Raw genomic sequence first — 23,796 nt, forward strand, 5'->3', positions numbered from 1 at the left:
TTTAATTTCGAGTATTAATCGAGTAATTTTCAAAATACTCGATTATCAAGTACTTGAAAAATAGACAAAAATACTCGAGTATCGAGTACTCGATTACTCGAATTGGAGACTCTAGTCCTGACACCGACGTAACTTCAAGACTCGAAATTAATAAGTATCACATGGGTAAATAACGCATACAAAAATAAAAACGCAGTACACGGGGGGGATACAAAATAATTTTTATTTTAAAACATATATATATGATATAGGTCCACAACATGTATTATATAAAATGTAGATTTTGTACTTTATTGTTACAGTAATCGCAGTAAAAATAAATAAAACGATGTCCTTACATGACAATGCGGGAACCAACTCGACATCAAATAACGTTAAATATGTAAATATTTTACACAAGCAAGATTATTTATTATATATTGAAAACAAATAAATGTGTATGTACTCACATACATATATAGCAGATCATATTTTGGTCCCACATATTTTAAAATGTAGCTCCTTCCGCCTATATATGTTAATATATAAAAAAGGTTACGCGTTGTTTTTCACATCTTCAGAAACTACATTAATTAAAAAACACTTATTGTCTTAAAAACTCTTATGGAAATATTAGAAGTAACTATTATATTGAAAGAAACAAGATTTAGTATCTATATATATATATAAATTTGCATCAATATTAAAAGGACAAAAATATTATTTTAGTAGTATGTAATGCAATAACATTATCTTTAAAAAACATATATAATAGAATTGATGAGGAAACATTATGTTTTGATTTGTATAAAATCATTAGATAACTCTTAAATAAATCAAATCAGTAAGCATGTTCTTATATGTCTATATTAAATTACATTATCATGAAATCTATCTGGATATGTTATTATGATTCGTTTTGTTTTAGAACTTTTAGGAAGCAAGTCTTGGTTTCTAATGCATCTATTGCATTTGATTTGAATTTACACAATGATACATCAACCGACATTCTATTCTAAACATTTATAATAGTTTTTTTTTGTCAGAAAACACATGTTATCCATTCAAATGATTATTGCGTATTATAACACTTATTGCTTTTTGATTTGTTATCAATTAACTAATTTATATACTTGACTATAAACTTTTTATAGAATATCAGATCATAAACATCTAACTAAATAGAGCTAAAAAATCTATAAACTCATGTTTCATTACTAAAGTGAAAATGATTGCCCTTATTGATTTTAAAATATGATTTCTTTGCTTATAAATATAATATAATGGTAAATTGAATCGCTTAAGTAAAGATCTAATATTTTGCATAAAATAATAATATGCAACATATTTAATTTATAAATAATTAAATTATTAAATAACTAAAAATCTCACTCTTTTAATAGGTTGTTTAGATTGTTCAGCTGAATCGTAATCTATAATACAGTATGTTTATGGATACTTTATTCAGATATACATATATGTATGGTATTATGAATTAATCTTACAGATTAAAATTATTGTATTAAAAAATATTTAACCATTTGTGTGTATAAAAAACTTTTGATATATTATACATATATGTGTAATGACTAGAGAAAAGATTACCATGTTAAGAATATGGTATTGTATAAGATTTTATTTTTAGTGTTTATATCTAGATGCTAAAGTTGAATGTTCATGTGAAGCTCATAGAAAGCGAAGCTTAAACACAACGAAGGTTAGTTTGGCCCCATGGAAAAAAGAAAGCATCGTAGAGTATTTAACTGTATTTGTGATTATTGCTACTCAGCACCTTTGGATTGACAAATATGAAACGGTAAATAAAAATATATGTATATATATATATTAAAAAAACTTAATTTAACTTCTACGGGGTTTTCTCTTTTCGGACTTGACTAGAATGAAATGATTACATATCGTCGTTACACTACAAAACATGTATCGTTTATGGGAAGACAACACATTTATAATAATAGTACATCTATAGACTAAGTTTTTACTTCTGCTCTGCGCTAAACACTGTCTAATGTACAATCACCACTTTTAACATAATTTGTGTTTGTTTTAATATTTCTCATATTTATATAATTTTATATTAAAGAATTACTTTTTCTATGTCTATAAAATTTTACTAAATAAAATTCACATAAAACGTATATAGATTAATTATAAACTACTAGGTACTTGAAAAGCTTTTTTTGGAAACCTTTTTTTTATTAGTCTAACATTGAGGTAGCAACAGAACGTTATTTTTATGGAGACATTGTGCCCGTCGCCACTTTAAGTGGTATATATATTATGATGTATAAATCACGACATTTATAAATATAATATATTTATTATATACACCGATCATTACAATCTCTCTTTCTCTCATATTAAACAGGATGGTCCATAAGTAACTTTACCATTTACAAAGTGACGAAACAATGCAGAATATTCGATTTTTGTCATAATTTAAGAGCAGCAAATGTTTCTTTGAACAAATCTTAAAGATCAGATTTAAGTAATATAATCTTAGATAATTAAAAAAACTGGCAAAGAAATTGTATAAAAATATAAATAAAAAAAAATCTGCTATCATAAAGAAATCGCCACTTTTGACAAAATCATGAATGGTTTGTTTAATTTGTTGTAGTGTTACTTTTATTGCTGATGTGAAGATTAATCAAACATTTCTTTAGGGTAAATAGCTTTGAAAATTTTATAGTGACGTAGGGAACCATCCTGAATAATCCGTACACATCTGTAAATCAAAAATGAAATCTACTCTTCAGAAATATTAATCACAACCCATTACGAACATAATTCATTTCAGGCCTGATTTTTTACTATGTACTTATATTTTGAACTCTCAATCACAGTTTTGCTCTTGTAAACGACGTTTTGAAATGTAAAAACTTAAAAAATTATACATACATTTTCTGTATATATATTACATTAATACTGTTGTTTCGTTATGCATTTACAATACACGCGTTCCATTACTTTCACAATACGTACATTATGGTATCGTAGACGACGGACTCGGTGGTGAATTTGGATGATGACGAGAACGTCGCGACTTCCAACGAAATACTAATGCTAGGATACTACGCAATCTTCGCCAACGACGTCTTCCACTTCCAGCCTGTTGAAATACATATAAACAATATAATACTAATTGCATATACGTTAAGAATTCAACGTAGTGTATAAAATTAGTCTAAATTAATTAAAAGTTTTCTTATAAAAATATTTTTGAAGTACTAAAAAATATTGTTGTATTTTATATAAACAGATCTAAATTTATTTTTATTACAAAAATCGTTTGGTACAACTTAAATAAAAGATGAATTAAAATATAATCGCAAAATGTTTACATATGTATGCTTGTTACTTATGTGTATTTAAAAAAAAAAAACATTTTTTTTGCGATGGTATACTATATTTATATAACTATCCAATTGTTTTGTATATTTTCCTTTGCGATAAAATTCCAGATCTATTATTATGTTATTGATATAATAAAGTATGTAATGTACCCAGATATAAGTAATCAAAATACTTCTTACCACCTGTCTGTTGTTTTTACGACGAATCTCTCTAATGAGGGCATGGAATGCATCGTCAATGTAGTGTCGTAATGCAGCTGAAGTTTCGAAGAATGGACATCCTAATTGTGCAGCTAATTGCCTACCTTCTTCGAAAGTCACCTTAAATTCAATAAAGATATCGTCAGATATATGTATTATAAAAACTGATTAAAACTCATGCTAGTTGAGTGGCAAAAAAAAACTTATTTTTTAGACCTTTCAGGTTTAGGAATTTGCTTCAGAGATAATTAACGGTAATGCTATAGCTATCAAAGAAAATAAATTTATGGTTTGAGTACCTCTTTTAAATGACGTCATGTACTCTAGAATCGATCCATATTTTTAAACTTATTTTTAACTCATATATTTAGAAGAACTCCAAAATCAGAGTTCAATTATTGTCTTTGTGAGAAAAGAATTTATCTAGTATTTTTTTTATTATTTCTTAATAGGGTGTGACTCTAAAAAATTTAGATACAAATGTTCTAAAGATTTGATATATTTGATATTAAAGTAATAAGAGACAAAGATAAAATGTGTCTGACGAAAATACTTTACTTTTTTTGCTATTTGTATATTAGAAAAGTATTTAAAACTCGCTTTCAATGTAAAATAAAAAAATCATACCTTTCTTAGATTGTGTAAATCTCTTTTATTAGCTACCAAGACTAACGGAATGTCTTCATGTGGACGAACTCGAGCTATAAGTCTCCTATATTCAGCAGCTTCTCTGAAACTTTGTCTATCTGTTACGGAATAGCATATTACGAATCCTTCTCCGCACCTCATGTACTGATCTCGCATTGCAGTGAACTCAACCTGAATTAATTAAATTAATTAGATTTCTCGCTTGAATTATTTTATAATAATATCATAACCGTAACAACCTGTCCGGCAGTGTCTAAAATATCTAGTAACGCTGGTTCGCCATCGATTACCGCTTGCTGCTGATACGAATCCTCTGAAATTTAACATAATATAAATATAGATATGTTCTGTTTTGCACTTATAAAATATTGTGTGTCAGACATATTTTTTACACAAAATTGATTGCAAATAAAAAAAAATATTATATTCGACATTCGATCTTACAATACAAATGGTTGGCCGTCGAGGAAATTATTACCTGCCGGCTGACCCGAAGCGACACTTTTAATTTAGATTTATTCTATTGATTGACCCAACGCTGCTGTTATAGAAACCTTTGAACTGAGGAGAGTTCAACATCATTCAACAAAAGGACGTCGCTCTCTCTACAACCTCTTCGATTTGAGTGCAACTTTAATTTCCATCTGAGAGAAGCTATCGCTAAAATAAAAAAAAACGGAAGTACGCCGAATCGATCGGTACAACTCTTAAAAGCCAGTGAAAGCAATTCACTTTTACCCTCAACCAGGATCATCTCAAGTCAATCGAATTCTTGAGTTTAACTTACAAATTGAGCAAATTTTTATTTATAAATATAAATGCGTATATTCAGTACAAAGTACATAGACAAACATTGGATATGAATAATTTATAAGTTTTTTAATTATAATACTTTTTAATCTTATAATACCAGTATGTATCTTTGTATCTGTATTGCAATTATATATTTCCGTAGGTTGTTCAAATTGGTATTTTAATTATATATATATATATATATATATATATATATATATATATATATATATATATATATATATATATATATATATATATATATATATATATATATATATATATATATATATATATATATATATATATATATATATATATATACATTGCATAAATGTCGTAAAATGTAATTTATTTAAAGGTCAAAGAGTAATTATATAATTATTTCGATTCGCAAGGACTAAATCAAACGAACATCAGTAAACGAATTAGTTGTTTACGTCACGCTTTCTAAAACACGTTAAAGCGGCTCAGTGAATATGTGATATACGAGTGGAATGACAACTGCCTAGAAAAAGAGGGCATTATAACATAATCCACTAGCAAAAGCTGTCTGACGAGACAAGGAAATTGATGCAAAGGCTGCAAACTGGACGCCAAGGCTGGACACATGAAGATTGAGCGACAATTGTTTGGTACAACATTTATAAATGTGTATGTGTGTCAAAGAGTTAAAAATAATGTCTTATCGATTTAGTCGTACATTTGGTCAAATGTGGTAATAAAAGCGTTATGGTTTCGTGGTAGCAGTATACGTAGGAATGATGTTCTTTTGCGAGGATCGCGTGATTATTACTATCTTAAACTAATGACCTTTAAATTCTAATTTAGGTGTAATTTATATTATATTTTATTACACTATTAATTTTTATCAACATATTATTTTTGCGTTTTATCTCTATTAACCCTTTAGTTGCCGAGCCATTAAGGATAACTATCAAATTATTGCTGTAATACACATTAAAAATATATAACGTTAAACAAACGTTGATAAAGACCATTTTTAAATAAACAAAAAAAATACAGCCTGTCTGTATAAATCCAAGAAGCACGCTCATGGTATGCGCATTTCAGATACTTGAATTACAAGTGACAAATGACAGCGTTGCCAAATCTCCAGCTGTTTACTTAACATAGTATTCCTTTCCTGTACTCTAAAAACTTTATTAGATTTACAACAATGTATCGCCATATTTTGATATTACAAATTCTAAATATATAACAAAAAACTATCCCATCTGAATTTATTAAATTAATTAGTACGACAGGAATATTAAAAATCTAAAACTAGAATAAATTTGAAAGGCAGAAATAGTTCTCCAAATAACTAAAGAATATTTTTTTTCTAAATATTTTATAATAGTCGATATATATATTTTTATTATTAAGCAGTATTACCAAATCTGATGCGTCAGATTTTAAAATGAAAATCACTTATGATCGTCATATTACTAATCAGTAAGGTTTGATCAAACGCGTGTCACTGCCACCACGTTGTGACTCATTGGGAAAATGCTTAGGGTGAGGGTGCACGTGTCATCCTACGATTAGATCATTCTACTCGAGGAAGCTGTATTATATAAACCAAAGGATGACAAAAATAATATGTACGAAAAACAAGCGTTCAATTAAAAGTATACTAATAACTATGTTTTTCGTTGAAGCGTAAATAAAATAAGTAGTATTTATTTTAAAATACTATAATTTTAAAAGATTATATGCTACAACTATTTTGAAAATCTATAACTGATTCATTAATCATAGTAAGTTTATGTTTCATCAATTAGCATATTAAACATAAAATAATCAATACCAGCCATTGAAAAAGTCAACAGCTGCAAAAAAATTATGGAATTTCGGCAATAACAAAAGTGTTTTTTCTTTATTATTTTGTTTGTCGGAAATACGTTGTTATGGCCATGGCTGTTATGAATCACAAAGATAAGAAAATAAATTTCGCAAAATAAAAAACAGCGCATTTGGGCTGTACACTGAGTGAAAAAAATTACGACCTAAGTTGTAATACACTTTTTATAAAACATAATTGTGATTATTGTTTTCTTACATTTTTGATGTTTTTACAAATTACAAAAATGTTTTACAAATAACGAATAGTTAAAAAAAGCGGGCGAATTTATTCGATACATGAATATTTAGATTGGAGTTTTAAAGGCTCATTATGTAAAGATGCAGAAGGCTGTAAAAGATACGCGTTAAAGAAATTCTTACGAATATAATTGATTAATACATTCAAGGAACAAAGTTTGACTTTCGCAAAGGTTAAGGTTGAACGCGTTTGCCTTAAGGAAATAGAGAAAATTTCAAAGGATCTCCGAATTTACAATGGCACTAAGGAGCAAGTGTTAGAATAAGTGACGTATCTTCAGATGATATCGAAATATAGTGAGGAGTGGTACATTGCTATATTTAATCACCAATGATTTTTAACACATATTTAGAAAATAATATTAAAGAAGCACTGCTGAACACTGGCAAAGGGATACAAATACTCTTACTTTCACTTAACAACCTGAGATACGCTAATGATTGAGTGTTCAGAATAGTCAAAATGGGTTTTAAATACTCATAGGTTATGTAGCATAAGCATGTACAAAATACGAACCAAACATATTACCGTAGATTGATAGAGTACAAAAAATACATGATATGTATTTTTTTACACATTTTAAACTAAGACTGTAACCACACACTAAAGACAAAAAATTGGATCGAGAAAGCCAGGAGCACATTCAACATTCAACAGGTTTCTAATAATTTATCAATTGTGAATCTTTCGTTTCAACACGACATGTGATATCTTTTTATTATTTATAAAGAAAAAACTAGCTGATCTTTGAAGATAACAAACAAGTACCATAACGGACTGATTTTTATAGATTGATTACACTAGCTTATAGCGATTTTGACCAATGATATTTGAGTATTTTTTATATAAAATTGCGCATTAAATCCGAAGTCCAAAATTAAAAAAAAAAAAAACAGTTTAATATTGCTAAATTTCCGTAATTTTCGTTCTTAAAAAAAGTGTTTTTACTTAATTGAAAATATCTCAGGTTCTAGTTGGTCAATTGCAAAGTATTTTATATGAAATTAAAGGTTCATACAGTATCAACATAATCAGATTGTTGGTTTAGGCACTATTTATAACAATGTTGACGATTTTGGATCATTTTAGCAAAATTTATGAAAAAATTTGAAAATTTTTTTTTATTGATTTTATTATTCAAATTGGTTATAAAATATGGAAATTATAAGCATTTGAGTAAAAATACTTTAATTCAATTTTTATCTATTTCCATGATTATCTTGAGTTACGTATAATGTTACTTAGATATTCCAAATTGAATTAAAAATGACCTTTGATTTGCTCAATAGTTTGTGTGTATTTTCAGTTTCTCGAGTGAGAAACGAAAAAAAGTCACCCTATTATCTCTTCGTTCTAAGATCCTTGATAGCGACAATACATGGCTTTCATTTTCTGGTGAAAACGTTCACAATGCCTATCATTTTCATAGACAAAATTATCAGGGGAAAAAATTAAATTAGAGTGCAGAAAATGATTCTTAAACATTCAATAAAGAAACCAGGACTAAAAAACAATTTTTTTGTGTAATTCACAGTACACTCAATTTTTTTCTTTAATTTTTCTAAAAATTATCCATATCGTCGATAAATTCATAATATTTTAAATAAAGTAAAAACACTTTTTTCCAGAATTTTCAATACTGAAACTTAGGAATATTTCTTAGTTTAAAATTCAGCGCAACGACTATCAAATATCATGGTTTAGAAATAAAATGAAATTTGTAAATTAGCGTTACAGAGCGATTTGCGAAGAAATTTTGAAAAAAATAACAGGAAAAAGATAAAAAAATGGATTATTGAAAATGTGAGATTTAAGTTCACTGACGGGCAAATTTTATGGCGTAACTTTGTGGAAAGTCCCCATACATTTTTGCAATCTGCCGATTCCCACGCGAAGCGCTTTTTTCTTATCTGGTGATTTTTATTGTAGTTCTTTGATTAGAAAAGCAAAGAAAGGCCGATTAGAGTAGTTGAGAAAATCGTGAACAATTTTTTGGCATTCAACTACTTTCGATCTCTAATAAAGGCTTCCAAGGAAATATACATATTTCCAAACATCTGGCACGGACTCGTTGTTTTTTATCAATAGTATAAATAAAAAAAGCGTTAAAAAATATTTGCACTAATTTACTTTTAACAAAAAAATGCTTTATGAAAATGAGAATTATCGATTTGCCATTTTTTTCGAGAAATTCTCGAAAAGAAACACTAGTTACAATAGGGTAAACACATTTAAAAACTACAAGTAAATACCGTTAAAATTGTTGTTTTTATGCAGCAGTACCAAAAAAAATATTTGCACAAATTTAATTTTTAAAATAAAAAGACTTTCTGAAAATGAGAATTATCGATTTGCCTTTTTTTTCACGAAATTCTCGAAAAGAAACACTAGTAACAACAGGGTAAACACATTATCAACTACAAGTAAATACCGTTAAAATCACTGTTTTTTATGCAGCAGTATCAAAAAAATAAAAAGTATTTGCACAAATTTAATTTTTAAAATAAAAATGCTCTATGAAAATAAAAATTCTCGATTTGCCATTTTTCTCGAGTAATTCTTGAGAAGAAACACTAGTAACAACAGGTTCGTTCTTTTTATGCAGAAGTAGCAAAAAAATATTTGCAAAAATTTAATTTATAAAATAAAAAGGATTTATGAAAATTCTCAATTTGCCATTTTTCTCAGGAAATTCTCGAGAAGAAACAATAGTAACAACAGGGTAAACACATTATTAACTACAAGTAAGTACCGTTACAACCACCGTTTATTATGCAGCTGTATCAAAAAAAAATATTTTAAAATATTTGCACAAATTTAATTTTTAACAAAAATGGCTTTACGAAAATAATTATTCTCGAGAAATAATTTTCAAGATGAAACATTAGTAACAACGAGCTAAATACATTTAACCACTACAAGTAAATATGACATTAAACTGAAGTATATTTTATTCCATTCGTGAGACTATGTAAATCTAGGAAAACCTTATCTGTAATAATCGATCGGAATAATAATTACATAAAAATCATTAATTCCTATCTCCCAGATATGATACAAATTGAAAAACTTTGGTTAATTAATAATCATAATTGTAAGGTGTTGTGTGTTCTCTGTACTTCTACAACTTAATACAGATAATACAAAGAAGAATATATATAAACATACTTCAGCCACTCTCATACCTTTCTATATAAAGTAAAATACAAGGAAAAAGTGGTTCATGAAGAAGTATAATACCTAGTCCAGAGAAAGAGCACTACTTCCTTATTTAAAACGGTAGTTAATAAGACAAATGTATGATTTTAAACGACCCATAATAAATAAAGCTCTAAAAAAAAATAGTAATAATTGCTATTGTGTCACAGATTTTAATAAACAGTAACCGTGTTTCAGAATATTTGCAGCTCCATTTTAAATTTTCGAATAGAATGCATTGAGTTACACAACTTACAAATTGAAGGTTTATTTATTCTAATAAATATGTAAATATATTTGCGAGAACTTTTTTCTCATAAGAAGCATACAAAAAGTACACAAATCAAAAAAGTTAGACACCCCTCGGTTTAAATGGAAAAAAGTACGCGCGTTACGAACAGTTACTCATGCAAACGATAGAAAGTAGCACCGTCTAATACTAAAATTAAAATTAGAGAATTCTAAAAGCAAAATTCACTTTGGTAGACATTGTTATGTATAGTCGGAATATGTATTTGGAAATATATATCACGAATGATCGTCACATAGTATTGATCATCCGTAAAGTTTGATCGAACGCGTGACACCGCCACCACGTTGTCGGGAAATCGGGAAAGCGCTCAGGGTGGGGGGTGCACATGTCGTAATTCTGAGCCCTTGCCTATTGTCGGATCGTGGTACTCGAGGAAGCTGTGCGAGACGAACTGCAGCGTGACGGCCGACTTGCCGACGCCTCCGTCGCCCAGCACGACCAGCTTATACACGCGAGGGGCGCCGGCCTCCATCGCTGACGAACGCTACATCGCGACTGGCCTCACACAGCCTGTCGGCTAGACATGCGCACGGCTTGGCACCGATTCGCGTGGAAAAGCGGCGCTCTCTCCGGCCGGCGGAACGGACGCGGCCGCGCCTCAGTCGCTTTTCCTCGCGCTTTCCGTTAGGCGCACAGTGGTCATCTTTTGATACTCTATGGATAAAAAAATGTTATTGCAATAATACCGGAATTTTATATACCCGTGTTACCGGTATTGATTTTTTCTGTTTCATTAATGTTAATGGTATAACAGGTAATTTCTGAATAAAAATTACCTGCTTTCACGTAAATCTTGCAATGTTCGATCCAATGCAATTGACGATATTTTGTCGTTTTGGTTACATTGTTATGCAACAACAACATTAAAACATCTGAAAATCAATTATTACAATTAATATTTAACAATTGAATATCAAAAAATCTATAATTTCATATAATATACTGTTAAAATAAGAACTTAGTTTCGCCCGACTGGCTTAATGGTTCTGTGTTTTATTAAATTTATTACAACGTATTTTTACATACATATTTTAGACGGGTCATTGTACCATAAATTTGAGATACATTTAAATAATAATTAGAACAACAGCGAGCATATAAAACTTGATTTATGGGTTACAAAAAATGCGACGGCAAACAATGTGACATCATATGACGTCAAAATTATCAGGAGCGTGTTTGAGCCTGACAATACTATACAAACAACAGCGTTGTTACCTATCGGATTTCACTTAAACCACTCTCTAAACACTCCCTGCACTAATAAAAACAAACTGTAAAATGTTCAGCGAAATTGCTACAGTAGTTTTTGAGTCTATAGAGTACACACATGCAAGCATCGCTTTTAATCTATATAGATTTTATTTTAATTATTCCACATTTAATATTTATTTTCAAAAGATTCATCTCTCGTATACTTATTTGTTTCTACTCATGTTAATTAAATTTGAATTATAAATGTTAATATAAATACTATAAAAAACTTCCCCCCCCCCTTCTAAAAAACTGAAATGACGTCCCGGATTTTAAAATAGAAATTCTCGTGTTATCCCTTAAAGAAAATCTAAAAAACAGTCTAAAAAAAAAACATTGAAAACGTGTCGCTAAACGACCCAAAAATTAAAAAAAATCAATAATTGCGAATATAGATAGTATGCATGGATGAGTACTCTTAGTAATAAAAGAGAAATGAAGTGTTACTAGATAATATATTTTTTAACTAAAAATGTGTAAAACTAAATTGTTTTATTTTTTTAAATTAAATAAAAATGTGTAGAAACTACAAAAATATAAAAATAATGTTTGGTCCAATTATTTTGTCACACCCTATTTTTTACCAGCGTTTTAAGAATGGAAGGAAGCAATAAGCGCTCTGAATGAAATAAGTATTTGTTTTATGTTAAATTTGTAATCCTAACAGCTACCATTTTTCCCGTTCATAATGACATTACTAAATCAAAAATATTACATTTACCACAATAAATAAATATGAATTGGGTGTTAGTAGGATATACACTTTAATAACGGATTTCCGCTTGATTTATATATAAGTACATATACATTGGGTTAATCGACTCACAAACAATAACATCTGGTTTGGTATTGTTCAAGTTAAACCAAGCTCAAAATAAACCCAATATACGAAACAATGTGTGATATGACGTGAATACGGGCATTAACACGTTGAATGATATATTTGTACAGATAACAATTTGATATACGATCGTAACCATAATATGTCTAGTTCATGGCAATGGTTAATTTAGGTTTAAGAGGAGAGTATTTTACATAATAATGGTTTATTGCGTCTATCGACAAGTTTGTATTCGCTAAATAAATTGATTTTAGCATTCAGGTTGCTCTAAAATTTTATTGTCTTTTCATTTCTCGTTTGAGCTTCGATGTGGCGTGTTCAAAACTAATTCCAGTCTAATATTAACCCATTTAGATGGATGTGCGTGTATCAATATCAAGCTGTTCGATCGTTTTATTTTTAATGTAAGCTTATTTATAGATAATTTTGTAGATATTGAGTAGCGAATAATGTAGTTAAAATTTGGAATGACATAGTTTGACGTAAACGAATAAGTACATTAACTACACTTATCGATCATTTTTATAGTTATGATTACTAGATACATACTTCTCTGTTATATTATATCTTAGATTAAAGTATTATATATGTAAGATATAATATGTTGCTCATATCTTCCTTCACTATAAAACACTTTCATATAATAAATAAAGTGACTGGATTATTCGGAAATCACTCAAAAGATGCGTCACTTTCGCCTCAAAAAAGTATGCAGAATACCTTAGTATTGCACAATAGCCACTCATATTTGTCGCTCTTCTATTGCACACTTTGGCTAGCTACTATTATATTATTTGTTATGTGGTTATCATACAGTTGTTTTCGCCGCTGTTTTCAACGTTGATCTACTATTTTTAGGTCTTAAATGCGTGTATTTATTAAATAATTATGTACTTATTTTATTTTAGGCGGCTTCCATAAATGATGTCACAGGTTTTTCATAAATTTCCTCCCCCACTTTTTTCCCCCCAATTTATTGAAGCCGCCTTACAATAATTTTTAAAGTACTTGTAGTTAATTTGGATTACATACATTTTAAAATTATATGTGAAAGATAATTGATGGTAAAGTGATATTTTTCATCTTATTTTGTCAAGTTTAATGTATTGATAATGTGGGGGGAACAACTTAAATTTTTCGTGGAGCGCTAAATAAGCTCATTATTACCCGTTTTATAATACAACGAAAGTGGTGATCTTGTCATGGAATACTGAGCTAACTAATGTAGTCCATATTGCACATATTAATGATTAGAAACAATAAACGACAAATATATAATCAGTGCCGCTATTGTTACATATTTTTTCATTGGCATATTTTAGCAAACTTTCTAATCATTTCGAATTAATTATATATATAATAAAAATAAGCATGCATTAAACGTTATATACGTACTCAATAATTTTATGTTTTGAGATAATCGACTTTAAAACTATTTAGGTGTTTTATAATATGTTGGGTCTAAATTCAAAGCGCACGGCGATAAAAACTAAGTTGTAAATTTAAAAATGTATTTATGTAGCAAAAAGTTGTTGGCCACTTTCACAGATGTTGGGGACAAAAGCAGAACTAATGTTCATAATCATTGGTTTCTAAATGTGGCGCCGATATTCTTAACAAGTACTAAAATAAATTCCTACTAGAATTCAAAATTATATGAAGTATAGAAATCTTTTAAATTTAATAATTTGTAATTTGTGTGCTTCTTGTCATATTGATCATGGTCATAAATTGTGTTGTTGTGTTCCATATTAATTAAAGCGTCGGCTGTCAAAATGGTGACTAAAGCGGCTGGTTTTATAATGTACAGAATATATCAAGAAAATATAGAATATTTGCTATTACAAGCGTCTTATGGTATTAAACATTGGACGCCGCCTAAAGGTATTCCTTAAATACTCGTATCTGTAACATAACCTCTTAACACATCTCATGCGGGGCCGATCGCGCGTAAGTTAATGAGTGACGCGGGTCGCGCGCGCAATTAGTCGCGACAGCATATAAATCATTAAAACATTTTAAATCTTTACGATAAAAAAAAGAAGAAATATAAACACTCACCTAAAAAAAAACTAATTTATTTGCATTAGGTAAACTGAAAACGTTCGAAGAATATGCATAAAAAATATAAACAAGATCGGGATTTTTTTTATCTTGGCCACATGTGGCAATTACGCATGTAGGATTGGGGACAGACCCGAATTATATTCGTATAATAAAGTTAACGAAAATTTAACAGATGTCACTGTAAATCATAAATATAATAATATAATTTTCGATCTCGACCTAAACACATGCAAGGGTGAGGACAGTCTCGAATTCTACTCGTAAAAATTTTTTTTTAACAAAAACTCACAGATGTCACTGTAAACCATAAATAAAAGAATATAATAAACAGAACTGTGATCACAGTCTCCCGCTACCGCGGTAAAGATTTTGGTAATTGTAATCACAGTCTCCCGCATACAACGATTGGCGGACTGAGGACTGTGATACTCGTCTCCCGCATGAGATGTGTTAATTAAATTAAGAAGTACTACATCATTTTAATTATTATTCTAGGACACGTCGATCCAGGCGAAAATGACTACGAAACAGCTCTGAGGGAAACCAAAGAAGAAGCCGGCCTATCGGAATCAGACTTACTAATATATAAAGATATCTGCAAAACCATCGGATATAATGTGAAGAATAAACCGAAGAGCGTAGTATATTGGCTGGCGAAAGTTAAAGATCCACTTAAAGAAATAACTTTATCACATGAACATGTCGATTATAAATGGGTACAAATAGATAAAGCTTTAGAGTTGGCGTCGTTTAAAGAATTCAACGATGTTCTCACCTCTTTTCACGAAGAGGTTAAGGCAATCAATTCACAATAAAAACAACTTAAAATTGTATTGCATATTTTATTGAATAAATTATTACGTTTTAAGTAAAACTTGTAGAACAAACATTTTCATTCACACACATGTATATATAGCCCTTCAAATATAAATGTATACTTAAAACTAAAATGCATAGCGGTGTTTGTAATTTTGATCTTTGAGCGCTTTAAAAGCTCCATTTATAATACATCGAAATATTAAATATAATAGCCCCTCGAAGGAATGGTTTTAAAATGCTGCAAATCTTATGATAAAGTATCTTCGGATAAGGTGCGTGAATCGCCTAATTGCTTGAAGTGCTCTAATAACTGCTTCCGAGACATTTCTCCGTGGATTTTGTTGTCTCTGGTGCGGACATTGACAGTTCCTGCGTTCTTCTCTTTTTCGCCCACAACTGAAATAATATTATAATTTAGAATTTTTGTAATAAAATTTCATATAATATAGGATCAATGTAGAACAATACCAAGAATGAAGTTGAAGTAAGAGACTTGAGCGTTTCTTATTTTCTTATTCAATGTATCTCCTGGATCATTATCAATTTCAACCATGAAACCGGCTGCTAATAATTCATCTTTAACCTAAAAATTAAAAATAATAATATAAAATAAGATTACATTCTATTGTTGATTATTTAAAAGTGCAAATTTTACAACAAAAAAAAAATTATGAGCAAATATTTGTTTGTCTATACAATATCTATCTTCTTTGACTTGATTTACTGAAAACAGATGCTTTCTTCTGTAGGGGATTACATTATAGTGTCATTTGAACGAAGGCGCTTTATGAAACAACCCTCGAAAGAAATTACCATTTAAAAGAAAACATGCTATAAGCTACACCCAGAAATAGAGATCGCCACAAATCTTCGAACACTTAAAACAAAGGACGGGAAAGTGAAGCAGCTTAATATTATATGATATATTATAGAAAAACAATTATGTCGCATTTTAAGTCTAATCCCTCTGCTTATTTACCTCAAAAGCGTAATCATCAATCGCTGATAGGACTGGAATTACACATGCTTGACGCGGAGATAACCAGAACGGCCATTTTCCAGCATACTGTTCAGTCAAAATAGCAATCATTCGCTCCACCGAACCTAAAATGGCTCTATGAATCATCACAGGCCTAACCCGCTCTCCATTTTCACTGTAAATAAATAAAAAATATTTAATAACAGTTAATAAATTAATAAATCGACTGAGTACACACTTAATATAAGACAGATTAAATCTGATGGGCAGCTGGAAATCTAACTGGATCGTAGCGCATTGATGAGCTCTTTTCAAAGCGTCCGATAAAGTAATGTCTATCTTAGGACCATAGAATGCTCCATCGCCAGGTTTGATCGTCCAAGGCTGTCCAAATCCATCCAACGATTCAGATAGAGCTTTTTCGGCTTCGTCCCACACGGAAGCCTCGCCCAGATATTTCTCGGGCCGAGTAGACAGGCAGAGGGTGAAAGTGAATCCAAAGACTCCATAGACGTCTTTTATGAATTCCAATGCGGCTATCATCTCTTGCTTGATCTGACTCGGCGAGCAGAATATGTGAGCGTCGTCCTGTTGGAAGCGCCGCACGCGAGTTAGACCAGTGAGAGCACCTGAAAGCTCGTTCCTGTGCAAGACTCCCCAATCCGCCAAACGTAAGGGAAGCTCACGCCAAGATCGGATACGCCATTCGAACATTAAGCTAAAAAATCACATATTATTAGGAGTCTCTAAATGACGCCTTGGTTATAAATAACTATGCTCACCAATGACCCGGACAGTTCATGGGCTTCAAAGCATACGTTTCTTTTTCAACGTCGAACGAGAACATATTCTCCTAAAAATAATAAAACACATTAATAAATAATTATATAAATATAATTTTAAAAATATTTACCGCATAATGAGCCCAATGACCACTGGTCTGCCATAGTTTGACGTTATAAATATTAGGAGTCACCACTTCTTGAAAGCCTCGTCTTAAATACTGTTGTCTTATGAACGACATCAGAGTATTATAGATATGAGCTCCGCGTGGTAAGAAAAAGCACGATCCCGGCGACAGTTCGTTAAAGAAGAATAACTCTTGCTCCTGAAATAAATATTTTTCAGCACTCGCATTCACATACAGTTCTAAATTAAATAGAAAATAATAATCACCCTTCCGATTTTCCTATGATCTCTCTTCGCAGCCTCTTCTTGGAGTTTCTCCCATTCTTTCAATTGCTTATTATCCGGGAACGAAATTCCGTATACACGTTGCAAAGATTCAGCATCAGCTTTGCCTTCCCAATAAGTGGACGAATTCTAAACCAGTATTATTAATTAATAATGATTAATGTCAAACATAAATATTATTAATAGTATTGTGCAATACCTTGGTGACTTTCAAAGCCTTAATGTTACCAGTGTGCCTCACATGAGGTCCTCTACATAAATCAATCAGCGGTCCGCACCTATATATGGTGGTTGTCGGAGTATCTACTTTCTCCTTCAATATCCTGACTTTGAACTGATTGTAGGAAAACATTTCCAATAAATCTTCCTTTGAGACTTCGAGACGTTCGAAGGTTTGCTTCTCTTTGGTGATGTTCTTCATCAAGTTCTCCAAATAAGGGAAATCAGTAGAGGAAACCTTAAAATATTGAATGTGATTGTAATAAACATCTTCTTATAAGTAAATATAATACAAGTAAATAAAACGATTACCCCTTTTTCAGGTAAATGCATGTCGTAATAAAAACCATTCTCAATTGGTGGCCCATAGCATAGACAACCACCGTAAACCTATAAAATAGTATTTTTGATATAATTTTACTTCAGTATGAGACTTGAAATAAAAATAATATGATTACCCTCTCGAGAGCTTCTCCCAAGATGTGGGCAGTCGAATGCCAAAAGACTTGCTGAGCATCAGCGTCTTGGAACGTTAGGAGTTGCAATTCACAATCTCCTTCGAGTGGCCGTTCCAAATCCCACAATATTCCGTCGACTTTAGATATCACAGCATTGCTGGCCAAACCTTGACTAAAAAGCGGTATGTGTTATTTATCAACTTTGGGTCAGAATAAAAATCTCGGTCATAATTATATATTCAGGAACAGAATGAAAATCAAATGGTTAGAATAAAAATAAAGAACGATCAGAATTAAAATAATGAATGGTCATAATTATAATATTCAGTGTCAGAATAAATATCAAATGGTAAGAATAAAAATAGTATATAGTCAGAATAAAAATATAAAATGATCATAATTAACATATAAGACGATCATGTGAATTAAAAAAATATATCATTTCTAAATATAAATAGGCAATAAATTATTTATTTTAGAAATATCTTATAATATATCTTGCTCGCAACTAAACTGTAGAACAGGTTAGATGCGAGCGAACGTTGGTTAGAAAGTGAACACCCCATGAATAATTTTAACGAATCTGCACCGAATCTATTTAATTGTATGTAAGACGCGAAGGTATTCAGAGCGACGAACGAAGCTGGAATAACGACAGAGCAGCGGCGGAGAGCACAATTGGCTCATTGTGTTCACATCTAACAATGTTGCGAGCCCAACCAAAGAAGTTGGCCCTAAAACACCTTGATAATGACCATGTATTATTATGCTGACCATTTGTCAACATAAAACTGATTTTAAGGTTAAAATACAAATCATATAATATAAATACTGCCCAATAGACTAATAAATACTGACTGAAAAAAATAATTCTTACCATTTAATATAAATTCTGACTAGTCCAATTTAAATTCAAACCATTAGTATTAATTCTGAGTATCTAATATTTATTCTGGCCACTTATACTTCGACCTTTTGAGATAAACTTTGATCCATGTAATATAAATTTTGACCCGAAAAATATGAGGCATAAACAATATCAATAAAGACTAATATTTACCTGATGCCTTGAGCAATCTCGTAAGGCGTAGTGCGCCAAGCTTTTCCCTCAACTTTTTTACCATCAGGTAAATTTATGACAATGGCCATCTCGGGCTTCGAAGCCAAATCATTTACATACTTCTCCTTCAATTTATCCCAAAGAGCTATTCTTTTATTGATGTAGTCGGGCCACGGATTCATCTCTTTGACGTCCGAACCTCCATCGACTTTTCCAGCTTTCTTTTTCGACATCTTTGCAGCCTGGAACGTCAAAAGAAAATTTTAGTCCAATCTAAGCGCCATATGACAAATTTGATTAAATCACAGAAAATTGGTTAAAAAATATTTATACAGCAGCATAATTTAATGGATTTTTCTTGTGTATAACATTGATAAGAATTGTTATGTTGTAGTACTAACAGTTTTTAACAACTGTTCTAATATAATTGTACAATATATACAATCCATTTAAATCTTACTGATTTTGTTATGAATAAATTCAAAGTTTTGTTATTAGACCAAAGGCAAATGTGAAATTATTTATATTATGATTTATATCTTCGAGTTTTGAACAAATATATATTATTCAATAGATTAAATAATAGTTTTTGAAACATGACTAATCGTCAAAATAAACATAGTGACTATAAAATATATAATAATGATAAACTATACATTCGATTCTCTTTGTGCACAGTCCAATAAAATGGACCAATTATTTTTTTACTGATTTTTTCCATTAACGCAGTTTAAGTAGTGAAACCTTTTCCATTTTCATATGACACGGTACCTTCTAGAACGTATCCCCCATGCAAAAAGTGAAACGGGTGTACTTTTATAATGGAACGTATTTATTTCATGGATTATTTTAAACATACATTTTAAATTTAGATGTGAAACTATATATTAGCACCGATTATTTCAGTATAAGTTAAATAGACATGATAATATTACTAAAAAATGTAAGCATATCCAATCAATAGGCAATGAAAAGCCGGAACATTGCCTAGAGCTAATCAATTTATTTATATTATTTTTTACTAACTATACTGTTTTTTTTTTTTTTGACACTAGTTTTACAGCACCCGTCAAATTGACGGGTTTCTGATTTGATTTGTATCAAAGTATATTTTCTGGGTTTTTTATATTTGAGCAATGCAAATATATTAACACTATTTGTATTAAATTTCGTTACTTTATTTTACATATATTTATATATTATTTGACTTTTGTGTATTTTTTTATATCAATTCAGAGGCTCTCAATAATTTTTATTATGCTCATTTATTTCATACTCTTTAATTGATTGGTATTATTTTGTCTAGAAATCATTTACATTAAACCAAATTGAAAATTTTATTATATAATATAATGTTTTTTATTTATTATTTCTTCAGTTATATATGTAAATATACTACTATCTGGGGTACCGCAAAACTGAAAGATCGACTACTGTATATTTATGGCGATATCACTCATAGGGTTAACTAAACAATAAAGCAAATAAAAATTGGACAATATCTACTCAGAAATCATCAATCGTCAAATTACCATAACAAAAAAACTCTTTTCTTTATAAGATTCAACACATCTAGAAAAAAAAGACGTATCTTTTGTAATTATCGAATGGTCGCCCAACTTGGGGGCTTCCACAAAAGAACGAATCAGAGTGGAGCTAAACAGTAATGCAATTGCTGTAAATTAGCCCTCACTCCCATTCACCTAAGCTTTCTTGAAGCTCCAGTATAAAGGATGTGACCCATGGGCCATTTTATTTTTAGCGTCCTCGTTAAATATTTTCAAAATCTGGACACATATGGGATGTGAATTGAATTTTACGAACTAATCGTAATCGTTACTGTACACGTCAATTGTCGACCATATTGGAAGTGTAGTTTGCATTGAACAGACGAATATTGATATTTACAGTGAAATTTGCGTAAAAAATTGAAGTGTGCAGTTGTCGGAGAAGTTTGTGTGGTAGTATAAACTCTTTTTTTGAGGCTTAGAAGTTGCAGTTGTAAATGCGTATATTTTATATAAAGAAAATAAGTTAAAATACAACGAAAAACCAATGAGCAATTTTCAATTTGTCGATAGGTTAATTATTCAGCTGGTTGTCAGAGAAGGGTTAGAAACATTCGGTAGATCTAGAACAGTGACTATGCCTGAAGTGCATAAAAAATATAGTTTGCAGTTGTGATAGAAAAGGTGGATAAAGAAAACGAACAATAAATTAATTATTTTTTGTAATGATATTAATATCTAAAATAAAATATCGCCATAATATTTTCGTGAATTGTTTCCTGACAGATAATACAAAATTAAGTAGAAAATATATTTTCTAAGATTAGAGCCAATCTATTTTTCGCAAGTGCAGGTAGTAGCTGGTCAACAATGAACTTTTAAGAAGGCATTAGTCTTCGGACAAAGCAATTGCAGCGCATACAATATAATTATAAAGAAACTGTTCTGAGAATTTATTTTTGGTTTATATCACCTACATATATTATATACAATTATTATTATTGAATAAATGAAAATAATGAATATAAAACATATTGAAAGCATATTAAAAAATAATGAAATTTATATATAATTTTATCTCATTATTTTGTTACAAATTTTAATCAAGAGTAGCTGATTGGTTTTGAAAAAACTGTGCAAAAAAAGGTGCAATAAGTTGGGTTATGTACTGTTAGCGCACGCTTGATGAACAGATTGGGGATATTGACGTATAAAAGTGAGGTTATGTTATAAGGGTAGTCGAGGAAGACGGATCGGGCGCACGAACCGAAGCGAAGGTCCTGAGGTGCGCCCGGGCCGTCGCCCTCAGAGCCCCTAGCAGCTTCATGCCTCTTTCTTCTCCTGTTTTGACGCGGCGTTCGCCTCGGCGGCAACAGCTTCGGCTCCCACGACCATCTTCTACCTGGCTGACGCAATTACTATCGAGGTGGCGATTTCCCCGTAAATGCCGTGACGAACGACGTCAAAACAATGCAAAAAGTCGCACGTGTGCAATCCAAAAATTAAATAAAAAATCAATCGCAATCTTTGTTCATATTTTATTTCACCTACACATGAAAATATATAAACTTTAACTATATAAATTATTGCCCCTTTATGTTTTTTTTAGTCACATTTTCTAAATATAAATTCATGGTCATTAACTTTACAGACGCGCAGTAACAATAACTCCAAGACAATGGAATTAAAAGTCATATTGTAAGTGCGCATTTTCATACGCATCAAATTCAAAATTGCGCGCATCCACTTTTAAAAACGCTCGACATGTGCTTGCTATGGCCAAAATTCAAAATACCAATAACTTTTAAATTCAGAATACGTGTCATAGAACGCATATAATTGCGCATTCATCGGTAGATTTTTTTTGAAAAAAACCTTAAATCACATGGCATAGAATCTAATATTGTATTTGTTTACAGTTCAAGTCACTAGACGTGTAAAAACCAAACCACAACCGTTTGGTTTAAATTTGGCAGAGCTGCAGATTCTCAAACTCTCCCATGAATAATTAATTGCTATATTTCAAATAGAAGCAATAGCACGTTACAATGAAGGAAATCACAATAATAATGCTTAGCTACTATACAAAGAGCTATAAAAATTAAATATTATAAATATAATAGCAATTGGACGACACTTGACAATAGCAAAATATATCATTTACAGACTCCTAAAGGTTCTTACAGACCGATGCGGTACGCGGTAGCAATATTGATAATTTTGCCAGTTTGGTGGTACGAGGCTTACTGTAATATTTTATAATGCAGCGTGCGCAGTTGACCGTGTTATCATGGTTACGAATGAGGTATTAAAAAACAAAAATGTAATAGGATCTTTATTTTCTGCTGAGATTAATCATCTTCCCAAGAGTATGTTGCCATGGTCACGAATTAGATTCGACTGCGAGTATCATAACGCTTTGGTGTTAATTAACAAATCGGTACTGATATTACTGCCACTAAAATCGATACCATGTATTGACGTATTGCTACCGCCTACCGCGTCGGTCTGTGAGATCTTTTAAGTTAAAATGTGCAATAGTACGAAAATGTAATACACTTAAATTTTATCCATTAATAAGAATGCTTATCTTCAATATATGTAAAAAGCAAACATGGAAAGTTTCTTTTATATTAGATTTTAAACCCAGATGAAATAATCGTAATAGATACTAAAACGATTTGTATTTTTGAATTTTTTGTGATATTAAAATTAAATTCTATTGGTTTGGAAACCTATTAAATTAGCTATTGAAGCAATTTGTCTGAGTGGTGCTAATTTTAAA

General features: G+C 30.5%; 3 protein-coding genes across 4 annotated transcripts; 1 reads left to right on the top strand and 2 right to left on the bottom strand.

The window, feature by feature from the left end:
* Window positions 1-2,423: 2,423 nt before the first annotated feature.
* On the bottom strand, window positions 2,424-11,139 carry LOC148233249 (GTP-binding protein Rit1-like). Its single transcript, XM_088189612.1, has 5 exons — window positions 10,961-11,139; window positions 4,442-4,515; window positions 4,182-4,373; window positions 3,534-3,674; window positions 2,424-3,109 (listed from the first exon to the last, which is right to left on the bottom strand). Exons 1-5 carry the CDS (start codon window positions 11,082-11,084, stop codon window positions 2,984-2,986), a joined length of 657 nt encoding a protein of 218 aa, XP_088045738.1. The 5' UTR covers window positions 11,085-11,139; the 3' UTR covers window positions 2,424-2,983.
* A 3,279-nt stretch (window positions 11,140-14,418) lies between these two features.
* Window positions 14,419-15,661, top strand: Datp (purine phosphoribosyltransferase family protein Apf). The gene is made up of 2 exons (XM_088189883.1): window positions 14,419-14,591; window positions 15,270-15,661. Exons 1-2 carry the CDS (start codon window positions 14,483-14,485, stop codon window positions 15,587-15,589), a joined length of 429 nt encoding a protein of 142 aa, XP_088046009.1. The 5' UTR covers window positions 14,419-14,482; the 3' UTR covers window positions 15,590-15,661.
* Window positions 15,603-22,485, bottom strand: ThrRS (threonine--tRNA ligase). Of its 2 annotated transcripts, none has more exons than XM_088189875.1 (12): window positions 22,341-22,485; window positions 19,504-19,745; window positions 18,444-18,615; window positions 18,298-18,375; window positions 17,966-18,223; window positions 17,749-17,895; window positions 17,486-17,680; window positions 17,355-17,425; window positions 16,811-17,290; window positions 16,573-16,747; window positions 16,062-16,176; window positions 15,603-15,989 (listed from the first exon to the last, which is right to left on the bottom strand). In XM_088189875.1, exons 1-12 carry the CDS (start codon window positions 22,404-22,406, stop codon window positions 15,841-15,843), a joined length of 2,148 nt encoding a protein of 715 aa, XP_088046001.1. In that variant the 5' UTR covers window positions 22,407-22,485; the 3' UTR covers window positions 15,603-15,840. The 2 variants fall into 2 exon arrangements, with proteins under 2 accessions (XP_088046001.1, XP_088046003.1); XM_088189877.1 differs by having other exon boundaries at window positions 22,279-22,485.
* Between the last annotated feature and the right edge of the window lie 1,311 nt (window positions 22,486-23,796).

This window comes from Plectrocnemia conspersa, unplaced genomic scaffold (assembly GCF_051122295.1).
Source record: "Plectrocnemia conspersa isolate PC_06_02 unplaced genomic scaffold, ASM5112229v1 ptg000008l, whole genome shotgun sequence".
NCBI classification, from domain to species: Eukaryota; Metazoa; Arthropoda; class Insecta; order Trichoptera; family Polycentropodidae; genus Plectrocnemia; species Plectrocnemia conspersa.

What these genes read in the sequence shown, in the direction of transcription:
- ThrRS (XM_088189875.1), bottom strand. Translation starts at nt 22,406, where the DNA reads ATGGTCGTGGGAGCCGAAGCTGTTGCCGCCGAGGCGAACGCCGCGTCA. An exon ending in GAGATTGCTCAAGGCATCAG is followed by an intron (nt 18,616 to 19,503) that starts GTAAATATTAGT and finishes ACCGCTTTTTAG; the next exon opens with TCAAGGTTTGGCCAGCAATG. An exon ending in TTACTTCAACTTCATTCTTG is followed by an intron (nt 15,990 to 16,061) that starts GTATTGTTCTAC and finishes ATATTATTTCAG; the next exon opens with TTGTGGGCGAAAAAGAGAAG.
- LOC148233249 (XM_088189612.1), bottom strand. Translation starts at nt 11,084, where the DNA reads ATGGAGGCCGGCGCCCCTCGCGTGTATAAGCTGGTCGTGCTGGGCGAC. An exon ending in GTACCACGATCCGACAATAG is followed by an intron (nt 4,516 to 10,960) that starts GCAAGGGCTCAG and finishes GTTAAATTTCAG; the next exon opens with AGGATTCGTATCAGCAGCAA. An exon ending in ATTTACACAATCTAAGAAAG is followed by an intron (nt 3,675 to 4,181) that starts GTATGATTTTTT and finishes ATTGAATTTAAG; the next exon opens with GTGACTTTCGAAGAAGGTAG.
- Datp (XM_088189883.1), top strand. Translation starts at nt 14,483, where the DNA reads ATGGTGACTAAAGCGGCTGGTTTTATAATGTACAGAATATATCAAGAA. An exon ending in ACATTGGACGCCGCCTAAAG is followed by an intron (nt 14,592 to 15,269) that starts GTATTCCTTAAA and finishes TTATTATTCTAG; the next exon opens with GACACGTCGATCCAGGCGAA.